This window comes from Halichoerus grypus, chromosome 3 (assembly GCF_964656455.1).
Source record: "Halichoerus grypus chromosome 3, mHalGry1.hap1.1, whole genome shotgun sequence".
Classification (NCBI taxonomy): Eukaryota; Metazoa; Chordata; class Mammalia; order Carnivora; family Phocidae; genus Halichoerus; species Halichoerus grypus.
Genome location: NC_135714.1, coordinates 192542795 through 192555941, shown reverse-complemented (window position 1 = coordinate 192555941; position 13147 = coordinate 192542795). Strand labels below are relative to the sequence as shown.

Below are 13147 nucleotides of genomic sequence, written 5' to 3'. Positions count from 1 at the left end.
TAATGAGAGTATGGGAAATATAGCCCCTGTGCTCACTGATGCCCACTCCATCTTGTTTTAACACAATTTGAGACTTCAAGCACCCTTGCTGCCTGCCAGGAGCAAAAGTAAATCCTGTCTGAAAGAAAACACCATCCAGAGCAGGGGTCAACAAACTCTTTCTCGGAAGGACAAGACAGTAAATATTTCCGGCTTTGTTGGCCAGATGGTTTTTGACACAACACAGCTTTGCCATATTGCAAAAGCAGCCTTGGACAAGAAAAATGAAGGAGGCATGGCTGTGTTCCAGAAAACTTATGTATGAACACTGAAATGTGAATTTCACATAATATTCACATGTCACAAATATTTCTTCTGATTTTAAAAAACCATTTAAAAAGGTAAAAGCCACAAAACAGACACTAGGCTGCTGGCTCATGGGTTGTAAAGTTGCTGACCCCTGATCTAGAGTTTCAAGTTTTTTTCTACAATTTTTCGTATAAACCCAAAACAGAACCATAACTTTATTATTTTTTTTTTAAAGTAGTTTTTTTTTTTTTTTAAGATTTTATTTATTTTTCAACAGAGAGAGACAGCGAGAGTGGGAACACAAGCAGGGGGAGTGGGAGAGGGAGAAGCAGGCTTCCCGCTGAGCAGGGAGCCCGATGTGGGACTCGATCCCAGGACTCTGGGATCATGACCTGAGCAGAAGGCAGACGCTTAACGACTGAGCCACCCAGGCGCCCCCAGAACCATAACTTTAAAACATCCTATTAAAAATATATTCTAGGGGCGCCTGGCTGGCTCTGTCGGTTAAGCATCCAACTCTTGATTTCAGCTCAGGTCATGATCTCAGGGTTATGTGATTGAGCCCCATGTTGGGCTCCACGCTGAGTGTGGTGGAGCCTTAAGATTTCCCCTCTCTCCTTCTCCCCCTCCCATGCTCGCAGGCATGATCACTCTTAAAAAAAAAAAAAATATATATATATGTATATGTAGATATATATATATATATATATGTATATGTAGATATATATATATATTCTAAAAGAGCCCATGGGTTAAAAAGTAGAAATCACAGGGGCACCTGGGTGGCTCAGTTGGTTAAACGACTGCCTTCAGCTCAGGTCATGATCCCAGGGTCCTGGGATCGAGCCCCACATCGGGCTCCCTGCTCAGCGGGAAGCCTGCTTTTCCCTCTCCCACTCCCCCTGCTTGTGTTCCCTCTCTCACTGTCTCTCTCTGTCAAATAAATAAATGAAATCTTAAAAATTAAAAAAAAACTAAAAAAAAAAAGTAGAAATCACAGTGGAAACTTGAAAATATTTTGAACTTAATGAAAAGAAAAATACCATGTTATCAAAACTGTGGGAAACAGCTAAAGCTATGCTCAGAAGAAACTGACAACCTTCAATGCATCTACTGGAAAAGGAGAAAGGCTGGGGGTCTGGGTGACTCAGGAGAGCATGCAACTCTTGATCTTGGGGTCGTGAGTTTGAGCCCCAGATTGGATGTAGAGTTTACTTAAAAAAAAAAAAAAAAAAAAAAGGCTGAAAATCAGTGAACTACACATCCATTTCAAGGAATTAGAAAAATAACAGCAAATTAAGCCCAAAGAATAAAGCTAGAAGCCGATAATTAAGGTAACGGTATCATTCATGAAAAGGAGACAACATGCCACATGAACTACATAACTAAATGTGAAAGGCGAAACTTCTGGAAAACAATATAGCAGAATATCTTCATGTGCTTGGGTAAATGAAAATTTCATAAAATCCAACATTTAAAAAAAGTACTAACTATAAAAATATAAAAGACTGATAAAGTGGACTAAAGTAAAATTTAAGCATTTCTGTCCATAGACATCATTTATAGTGAGAAAGCAAGCCAGACTGGGAGAAAATATTTGTAACACAACTCACACTGGGACTGTATTGTATCCAGAACATGCAACTGCTCCTACAAGTCAACAAGAAATGGACACTTCCACAAAAGATACCCCAATGGCCAATAAACACGACAAGGTGTTCAATCTCCTATTAGAGCAGTGTGACTAAATCACATGATAATACCGCACACACACCCACCCAAATGGTTAAATGGAAACGACTGACACTAAATGTTGGTGAGGACATGGTCAACAGGAACTAGTTAGTACACTTGTGCTGGGAGAGTAAACTGGTACACTCACGCTGGAAAACTCCATGTGGCCTCTATAACCTAGCAACTCCACTCCTAAGTACATGCCAACCAAATGCAGGCACATGTAATCAAGACACATCTACAGAAAATCTTTATATTAGCATTACTTGTGATAACCGAAAACCTGGCAACCACCTCAAAGGTCTGTCAACCACAGAATGGATAAATAAATCCTGGTATGGTCATATGCTAGACTATACAGAAATGAGAACAAATGAATTACAGCGGCATGCAACACCATGAAAGAATGTCAGAAACATAATAAATATGCTCTGCAAAAGCAGGCAGACACAAAAGAATCTAGTTCTATTCGTATGACAAAAACAGGCAAAACCACACAAGCATGTTAGAAGTCTAGATAGTAGTTACTTTTGGCAAAGAGCGTCATGACCAGTAGGAAGCGCCGCCCCCCCCCCCCCCCCCCCCGGGGGATCTTGTGAGTCCTAGCAATATTCTAACTCTGGATCTGGTTAGTGGTGATGCACGTGTTTGCTTTTTAACAATATACAATATATGTAACAGCAACAATTTATGTTTTGTGCCTCTTTCTGTAATATTTACATAAACAGTTAACAAAATCTTTGGAATGCCATTCTCATGTCCCTCTCACATTCCCCAAAATATAATTTCAAATTGTATCTTCTCAAGTTAATGGTAGAATTAGGTTTTTCTAGTTAGTATACATAACTACATGCAAAGATGATATATTTACTTAGTACCAGGTTTTTTCTTCATGAAATAAAACATTCTCAGAATAAAATAAACAAAGCATACTGCAAACTTGGGAGATCAGCTATAATTTCCAAATACATGAAATAAATGTGTGATTGTTGGTAAAGACTATCATTGTAACATAAATACTGTAAGAATTTGGAACCATAGTTTTTAATAGTTTTTTGGTGATTAAATTTTTTTTTACCATCTTACAACAGTGGATGTGAAATTAGGTCCCTAGGAAAAAACCCCATGTCTCATTATAGTAAATTAATGACATGTTACCTCTTAAGTTTTACTTTGTAAAACAGTAAACCCTTAAAAACATCATCTTAGAATATTTAAATAGTGCAACTTACCTGAACTTAACGAAGTATACTTTGAAACAGAGGCATAGAACTTTAAGACTGCATCATGGTGGCTCCAGAAATCTCTCAGTGGCTTAAAAAAACAGTCACCAGAACTTTAAAATCAAAACTTTCTACTATGATGTAATCTTATTTGCTGTAAGCAATCTTGAACTCTGCAGTTGGGAGCTCAAATACACTACTGCTGGAACTGCTCAGTGATTTACTCCAATGGCATCGCTGTTATTAAACCCTCATAAAAAAAGGTCCTAAACTGACTTATGAGGGTTTAATAACAACGATGCCATTGGAATAAATCACTGAGCAGTTCCTAAACTGATGTTTTAAAAGCAAGTTTTAAAAAGGGTATTTTTTGGGGCGCCTGGGTGGCTCAGTCGTTGGGCGTCTGCCTTAGGCTCAGGTCATGATCCCAGGGTCCTGGGACTGAGCCCCGCATCGGGCTCCCTGCTCTGCGGGAAGCCTGCTTCTCCCTCTCCCAACTCTCCCTGCTTGTGTTCCTGCTCTCGCTATCTCTCTGTCAAATAAATAAAATCTTTTCTAAAAAAAAAAATAAATAAAATTCCATGAGGCTTTAAGAGTGTCCAATGCAGCATTATAGCAATTTTACAGAACTAATAAATTAGATGATGTGGTTTGAAGAGATAATGACCAACAATGTAATTATAAGCAAACTCTTTCCCACATAAATGTCATACTTTCAAAGATATAAATAGCTAATACCCTCTCCTCCTTCCAACTTCATTCTAATTCTTAGGCTTGTAAAAGCACGTAAAAGTTATTATTCTAATTTTTAAAATGGGAACAAGAAAATGCAGTTGACACTTCTTAATTTATGGGAAAAAAAAGAAAATGCATTTGAGAGATGGGTACAGGATCAAAACTCAGTTATCTTTAATCCTTTCATTTCTTTCTTCACTATGTCAAGCTAATTCTTCAGGCCTAAAACATGTAACAGACTGGGAAATTAAAAAAAGATGTTGATTTTTAAGTTTATTACTAATTTATTCATGGAAATAAAGTAGCCATTACCATTAAGAACCTTTTTTAGGATGGTATACAATCACGTATAGGTTAAGATTTTGGCATTTAAGATATTAAACATTTTATGAATTTAATTAAAATAAATTCAACTTGTGTCTCCAACTTTCTGTTGGTCATAATACTTTTCATAGTGTGCAGCATTTGAATCTGAAGATGAGAAGCACACAAGCATCACAATGACCTCTTTTTAAAGTTGTCTAGAGATCCATTTTGGACACTGGGTTAATGGTTTGAAAACAACTGCATTACACTACATTTATAAGCAAACCAGAAAAATTTTATTTGGAGAATGCAGCTTTTTAATGGAGACTGAAAAAAAGTAGGGAAAGTGTGAGATAACAGCTATCCCTTAGGAAATAATCTTAATAGTTCAAAATCTTTCATAAAATCTTATTAAAATTTAGGAGGCAACATTAGTTTAACATTTGACAGATATGAGAATAATTCTCAGTAAGAATCTTGCCTAATAATATTAGATCTTGGATTAGTATAATTTCTAGTTGCAGATGTAAATCTTCAAAGAATGTATGTATTAGGTCCAAGTGAACCAAATATATAATAGTGCTAGATGATCCTTTACCTTTTTATAAGTTCTTGAAAATGAAAATAGTATACTTATGCTTCCTTCGTAAAAGTGTCCCTAAACCATAACAACTTCAAAGTGCCTTGACTTTTACCAGAGAATAGCATATTCAACTCCTAACCTTCTATTTTTACTTATCATATAGGAATAATAATGACAACGGAATTATAAATTCTGCCTTGAAAAGATGAATATTGTTGCTCTTCCCAACGTTTACTTCAAGTTGAATCCCTGATATCAGCAATACTTAACCTCCCTTGTCAAAGCAGTAAAAACTAAAGGCATTAAATTAGTATCTAAAATCAAAGTATAGCTTTATCTATAAAATTATGTGTTGTATCCGGACACAGGACAGCAAAGGCCATATAAAATATATTCAGAGACTAATGTCATTATGAATGTAAAAGGTTTTAAAGGTTTCACATATACATATATTTTTCCCTAACAACTTAAAACTCAATTTTTAAAAACTGGCTTACAATATCAGGCAGGTGTCCAAATGCTGAGTTTTAAATTCAGCATTATCTTAACTCTTTGTAAAGATAAGTTGTTATACAAACATTAAAAGTGCAATAAGCTAAAAACACAACAAAACAAAACACACTTGGTTTAGTACAACTACAATTAATAAATAAAGCAGAGCACTAAACAATCTAACAACCCAGTCACCAGAACACAGCATCAAATAACAATGAACGAACATTACAGCATAAAGAAAGCAGCCAAAAATCTCAGTCAGGTTGTGGTCATGTGAATTTTTTTTAACACCATTGTTCCCACACTTCACAGGCCCTATCCTAGACAAAAATCCATCAATACCAACTTAACACCAAGAAATTCTGAACTGATAGTTTAGCAAAATGCAGTCTGGCTTACTGCCCAAGGTGGTAAGAAAAGTAAGTTCAGGAAAACATGCTACAAAGCTTGCGCTAACTTGGAAAAATAAACAACAAATATTATTGTGGCTACAGATCAAGAATTTGTTTTAAAAAAAGAAAGATTTGGCATTTAAAATGGAAACTTTCCAGTACATTCCAAAGGTATACTGAAAAGGCCAGTAATGAAACAATGATGACCAAGACAGCAGAAGCACCCACAGTTGAGATACACTTTGTTCTATGAAATGAGAGCCCACAGATTGATAGAAAAATATTCTAATTTCAAAAGTCAACTATACGACACCCTATTTGCCATTACTAATTCCATTAAGATTACTAGGATTTCAAAAGTGGCATTGTAAAAAATGGTACTTCCAGGATTCAACCCAAAAGCCCAAACCAAACAATACAAGAATATTAGATGACATTTAAAGTAACCTCAACAAATGTGCGATATTTCTCCTTTACCATTTATATTTTAGTTTTCTTTCTCAGCTCTTAAAAACTGTAGTTGGAATTTCTAAAGCTTCAATACCATGCATTTCTTATCTTCTCTCTTAATACAGCAAACACTAAACATAACACAACTTGTCAACAGTATCACTTAAAACACTGTTCAGACACAAATGAGGATCTGCTTCTTGGCTCCTCAAACTGGTGGTGCTATTTTGCTCAACAACTATTTGCTTATGGTCATATCTGGTCCTTGGACAACGTATTCACAATGTAGTGGACTGCAGCTCTAAAGTCTACCTCATTTTTCAGAATCATCAGTGGTATTTTACCTCAATGTGTAAGAATATGGAAGAGGGCCTTCCAAGTTGAACTTCCTAATACTCACAGTTTGAAATGGTCTGGAATGGCTGATCACATTTTTAAGATCTAACTCAGCACACTTATACAGAGGTAGTAGATGCCTTTGGTGAATCACAAGGACTGCCCTAGCACAAGCTTCCCTCAATCTGCTCACCAAATCTAAATCAGCTCCCCCAATGAAAACAAGTTCAAGTTCTGTTTCATAATAAGAAAGTGTACAATCAAGTCTTACAATCAAATTATGAGTTATACCATCTAAATTCTGGAGCAAAGAGAAAAAGTCAAATTTAGGAGCTATGCTCATGGTTTAAAGCTTTTAAAAAACCACATAAGAACAATATCGTTAACATCTTGGGTCCAATGTGCTATAGCGGTATTATCACAACTGTTTCATCAGTATAAGAGCTGAATCAATTTCTATGTTGATTAAATATACATGCATACTACCATTTCTCTATCAAATACATATACATCTCATAGAAACACATCCTCATAGGAAACACTGATTTTACACTGTCTTTTTGAGAACAATTTTGCATTGAATTACAATAAAATTACAACTCACTGTTGTATATCTTAAATTAGAGATGTTTACACAGAGAATTGTAGTAATGTACAAGAGCACTTCAATAAGAACTGGATGAACAATGCTTAAAGCAAAAAGTTTTTATAACCAAGCTGTACGAACATTAGGGGGCTTAGGTCTTAGCAACAGGCCACTTGACGTGTCAAAAACTGGTCGCTCACTCTTACAACTGAGACCACTGGTAGCACTGGATGTTCTAGAAGCTCCTCCTGAAAATATATGAAGAAAAAAAATAATTTTATTTAAACTAAATAGATACAGCATCACCTGATAAACTTCCTCTCCTAATTTAAAGTCCAGAATAATTTTTTCTTCCCTATCTCACATGCATTTTTGTTAGTCTAATATAATTCTCAAACAGGAATGCACTTCAGAATTCCCTGTGGAAACTAAACATGTATTAATAAACATGCCCAGACTCTACACTAGGGGATTCTGATTCAATAGATTTGGGATGGGAACTAAGGTTTTGAAAAGCTGCTCAAATGATTCAAGTGAAAAAAACAAAAAAAAACTTTGTGTAACCATTTATGAATTTATTCAACAAATAATTTACCACATTCAAGGCACAATGCTAAGTACGAACTACTGGAACAAGAACTGATCCTAGTCACTAATTATACCAAGGAAGTGATGCTTGAAGAATGAAATGAATGAATGGAATTACTAGTCATGTGAGTGTTTAAGACTCACATGAGCACTGGGGAGTTGGGACATTTTATGTGGGTCCAACGTTCTTCTAATATTGGCTTCTCTTTTTTATAGTTTAGAACGCATCCGTGAAATAACAGCACAGACTTCTGTACATGAGAATGTCCGGCCTTTCTGTGTGTCACATACCCTAGGGCACTACGTGGTCACTGCATGCTACATTCTCTGGGATATACCACGAGCTGGGTGTGTGCTGATCACAGATCAACCATCAGGAGGGATTATATCTGATGACTCTACAGACTAAATCCTGTTTTAGATATCCAGTGAGGAAGACAAAGTACATATAAGGGCTGGAAGATATTAACAATAATTCTTAACTGGTTAGGGGGAATGTTTCAGCAGCTTTTAAACAGCGTTACCTACTCATTTCTTCCTTTAATAAATGTAATGAAATTAAGTCTTTCCATTATCGAAAACACTACTGATATTTTCAACTGTTTTTATAGGTTTCTTTCCTATGCTGCCATTACATGCTGTGAGTGAAGCCTGAAATTAAGTGAACTAACAAAAGACAAAACATTCAAGTGAAAAATAACAGTGCACTCCAGAAGTCAGCTATTTTAAACTCTATCCAATAACACGTTATATTTTTTAAAAAGGATGAAATACACAAACATAAATACAAAATAATTCTGAATATGCTTACTTAATGGGCTATACTGGCCAAGAGTTGATCTCACTCGTCTTGAGGACGGTGATGAGCTGAGATAACCCATATTGCGATGATAGTCCATCAGCTGGTCAGAGCGTTTCATACCAACTGTTGGTTTCACAGCTTCAAGCCTTTTCAATAAAGCCTTCATTTAAAGACAATCAGTTTGAAAGTCAATGTTAGGTAAGTATCAATAAGCAGTAAGTTATAGTAATAACTTAGCAAAACAACAGCAGTAAGTTTTTAAAAAGGCAAATACTTTTAAAAAAATTTTAATTCCAGTATAGTTAACACAGTGTTATATTAGTTTCAGGTGTACAATACAGTGATTCACCAATTTTATACATTATTCATGTGCTCATCATGATAAATGTACTCTTAATCCCCATCCCCTATTTCATCCATCCCCCCAGCCCCCACTCTGGTAACCATCAGTTTGCTCTCTATAGTTAAGGGTCTGCTTTTTTGCTTGTCTCTTTTTGTCCTTTGTTTTGTTTCTTAAATTCCACATATCAGTGAAATCATATGGTATTTGTCTTTCTCTGACTTATTTCGTTTAGCATTATACTCTCTAGATCCATCCATGTTGCAAATGGCAAGGTTTCATTCTTTTTAATGGCTGAATAATATTCCATTGTATATATACCACATCTTTTTTGTCCATTTATCTCTCAGTGGACACTTGGACTGCTTCCATAGTCTGGCTATTGTAAATAATGCTGTGATAAACATAGGGGTACAGATATTCCTTCAAATTAGTGTTAAATAGGAAAATACTTGATAGATCCTTATATTACAGATTTTAACTCACTTTTGAGATACTATATGAAAAAAATATACTTTCAGAAAAATCTAAGGGTCCACCTATCCTGTAAAACCACTATGATTTTAAAACCTGATCACAGGCACGTCTCTCTTTTACGTCAGCTTACAGTCTTAGGAAAGGTGCTATAAGCTGAAATTCCTAAACCACAGAACGGACATAATGGGAGTAATATAATGCTAAAAGCCCAGTGTGTTCAACCCTAGAAATCACCATAAACCTATCTAAACTACTATAAATTCGTATATGATTACAGAGCCCTGGCTTTCAACCTGTTTACTTTCCATTTGGGCCCCAACATAGGACACTGAGGAGAGGCCAAGTGCCCAGGGCTCTCAGGTCCCCCATTCCCACTATCGGCCCCTCCATGCTTTCCATGTTACCTGTTTTACATACTTTATATACTAAAGATTCCGCATCAAATTTAGTTTGGAAGAAAAAGCTTTTACTGGTAAGAAGTTTGAAAATCAACTACTCTTGAATGTAAAACTTTTTTTTTTTTTAAGATTTTATTTATTTATTTGATGGAGAAAGACACAGCGAGAGAGGGAACACAGGAGGAGGAGTGGGAGAGGGAGAAGCAGGCTCCCCGCTGAGCAGGGAGCCTGATGTGGGACTCGATCCCAGGACCCTGAGATGATGACCTGAGCCGAAGGCAGACACTTAATGACCGAGCCACCCAGGCGCCCTAGAATGTAAAACTTTTAAAAGGATATATAAACCAACCAGCCAAGGCAACATAACATCCAGTAACATGGTATTTTAATATGATTCAGTAACAGAATCTAATGAGTAACATTCCGAATTTATTTTCTTTCCTCACATATGAAGGTGGAAAGTTTCTTTTGCTTGATTTTGACAGGCACTGTTGAGAAAGGAATATTTAAGCAGACCAAATGGATCAAGGAACTGATCTATGGTTGTTTTATTATCTCTTTATTGAGTTAAACTCTCTCTGTAGAAAGGTGATCTTCATTTGAAAAGAGAATGTTGTTCAGCACTCGGATTCTCGTTAAAAAAAACAGCCTCGTGAGTTCAGTCACAGGACAAGTTTTCTCGCACAATCTGTTTTTTCCTTCTGCCTCAACTGAGGTTTTTTTTGTGGCAAAATATACATAAAATTTACCATTTTAACCATTTAAAAACATACAGTTCAGTGGCATTTAGTATATTCATGTCATAATGGCCACCAATCATCTCCAAAACTTTTTCTCAACTTTATGTTTGCTCTTACAGTCTCACCCCCGCCCTTCTATTCGATTCGGTGTTCTGAGTAATTCCAGAGAAGTGTGAGATGGTGCTTGAACAAGTCAAAATATTCCAGAGGACAGCTGTTTAGAGAAAGGAGAAGGAAGGTCTTAACAGAAATGAACTGAGCCTGGAGACAAATGGCAGAGGTACAGAGCACAGGAAGCAGTAAACCGACCAACAGAGAGCTCAGCCTGCCAGCTTTTTTTTTTTTTGCATGAAATGGCCTTTCTCAGTTTTTAGTCTTCCAAGGCTAGAACAGACGTTAACTCCCTCAGGAAGCCAGACCCAACGAGCGTTAGTGGTTTTCTTTGCTGAGCTGAGAGTTATGATCTAAACACGGTTCCAGGGGCGCCTGGGTGGCTCAGACGGTTAAGTGCGACCCAGGGTCCTGGGATCGAGCCCCACATTGGGCTCCCTGCTGAGCAGGGAGCCTGCTTCTCCCTCTCCCCTGCTTGTGTGCCCTCTAATAAATAAATATAATCTCAAAAAAAAAATAAACACGGTTCCATCTGTAAAGTCCGTGGTCTTGCTACATCACAGCATGTTGTCTTTCTCTCGTTGCACACAGAGAAGCTGTATAATTTAGGGGCAAAACCTCCTAAGGTTATACCTTTTCTACCTACAGTTTGTAATTGCTCTGAGCTCTGTAAGACACTGGAAGGAATATTAAGAAAAAGATATAAAATACTGCCCCGTAAAGTACTTTATAGTTTGGGAAGAGAACACTACCGCGAGACCTTTACAACTAGCTACGAAACCTACCTCCTATGCACCACACTGTCAGTGCGTTCTCCTGGGCAGAGCCACACTGGCTGTGCTGATATCCTATTAACTACTCCCTGAGCTGTGGACAGTAGGATGGAGAGGACGGAAAACTTGGTATGTGCAGTTAACTACTGATTTTGATTTTTTGCTGGTAGAAGCCTCATTATTTTTTAGATAATTTCCTAAATTTACTTGGCTAGATGTATGTTTTAAGAAAACTGTAATGCGCATTCATCAGATGTAAAACATATAAAGTCATTAAGATCAAAATCAGTTTTGAAATAAGTTGACAATAAGGCAAAGAATAAACCCATTCTGTTGGCCTGATATGTCACTTTCCAAGTTTATATGCAGAAACTTCGGGAAATAAGAGAGATATCAATGCTATCCAAACCACATGGAACATATCATATATGAGTTTGTATGTCTCATAAGAATATAACGAGCTAAGCAAAACCTAAGGGATATCAAATAGAAATAGCTCTTGCTTATAGAGACTATCAAAATATGGAGTATTGATTACAGTGTAAACCGTAAAATCAAAAGTAGATACATTTTAATCTAGTCAACAGTTTAGAACTTCTGGGTACAACTTAACAATGACAGTTTAAAATATTTTAACATTTGTATTAGTGACCAGAAATATAAGTTCCCTAGTCAGAAAAGACCTGGATTCAAATCCTGGCTCTGCCACTGATTACAGACAACATGACTGGATATGGATATTAACAATGAAATAACTTCCAAGAGTCAGTTGTAAGCAGTGAGATAATGCATATAGAATGTTCACAGCAATACCTGGCATACAGTACAGTTATTAAATATTAATGCTATTATTAACACTGTTTTGTATATTTTCTAGTTGTTTGACATATAATAGTATTATCTTCCTAGCTAAGTTATAAATTATATGACAAGACAATATTTTATATATATTTTTATAGTCCTTCCGATGTCTTACATAGCTCATAGCAGACATTAAACAAATTTATGTTTCATCAACTGAGAAATGGCAAGAATGGTTACTTAACCAATTTGTGGTTTATAAAATCTTAGAACTGCTACTCTAATCAGATTCTAACAATGAGTCCCAAAATAGTTTGTCCAAAGATTTCTTTTCTATTTAGGAAGTATAATTCTTTTTGGAAAGAAAACTAACCCAGCCTGAATCCTGTCCTCTTTGGATATAGAAAGTTAAAAACAAATGATTATGTTAATGATTTCTGCAGCAGAGGAGAGATGCTTTATTTTTCTGAAGTGATAAAGCAAAGACCCTAAAGGACATTAGAAGGCTGGGTAACAAGCCTTCTATAGTCAGGGAAAACCAGGACTGTTCTTATTTTTCTACAACTGAAGTCAAACTTAGTTATCATTTGCTTTTTTCTTCTATGAAAGGAGACACAGACAATAACCAGAGAAGAAGGAAACCCAGACTGATCTCAGAGCAAAGGTACTGAGATTAATCAACACTCACTTGAATCCTTACACTAGGGATGAGATTTACTATAAATCTTCATTTCTGTGACAACGTATCACTCTCCCCTTAATTCACTTTTTTTTTTTTTAAGATTTTATTTGAGACAGCGAGCTCCTGCGAGCATGCACATGAGCATGGGAACATAGGGGAGGGGCAGAGGGAGAGGGAGAGGGAGAAGCAGACTCCCCGCTGAGCAGGGAGCCCTACCTGGGGCTCCATCCCAGGACTCCAGGATCATGATCTGAGCCGAAGGCAGACACTTAACCAACTGAGCCACCCAGGCACCCCCTTAATTCAT

The 13147-nt window shown here is 36.6% G+C and overlaps 1 protein-coding gene across 10 annotated transcripts in view; it reads right to left on the bottom strand.

Annotated features, from left to right (window-relative positions):
• Positions 1–4240: 4240 nt before the first annotated feature.
• Positions 4241–13147, bottom strand: part of CFAP97 (cilia and flagella associated protein 97) — a 37189-nt gene continuing 28282 nt past the window's right edge. For all 10 annotated transcript variants that reach the window (XM_036070588.2, XM_036070594.2, XM_078069809.1 and 7 more), the window contains 2 exons: positions 8528–8678; positions 4241–7376 (listed from right to left, as the gene is read on the bottom strand). In XM_036070588.2, coding sequence (XP_035926481.2) covers positions 7249–7376; positions 8528–8678 — 279 coding nt within the window. In that variant the 3' untranslated portion in view covers positions 4241–7248. The remainder of the gene's footprint in view (positions 7377–8527; positions 8679–13147) is intronic.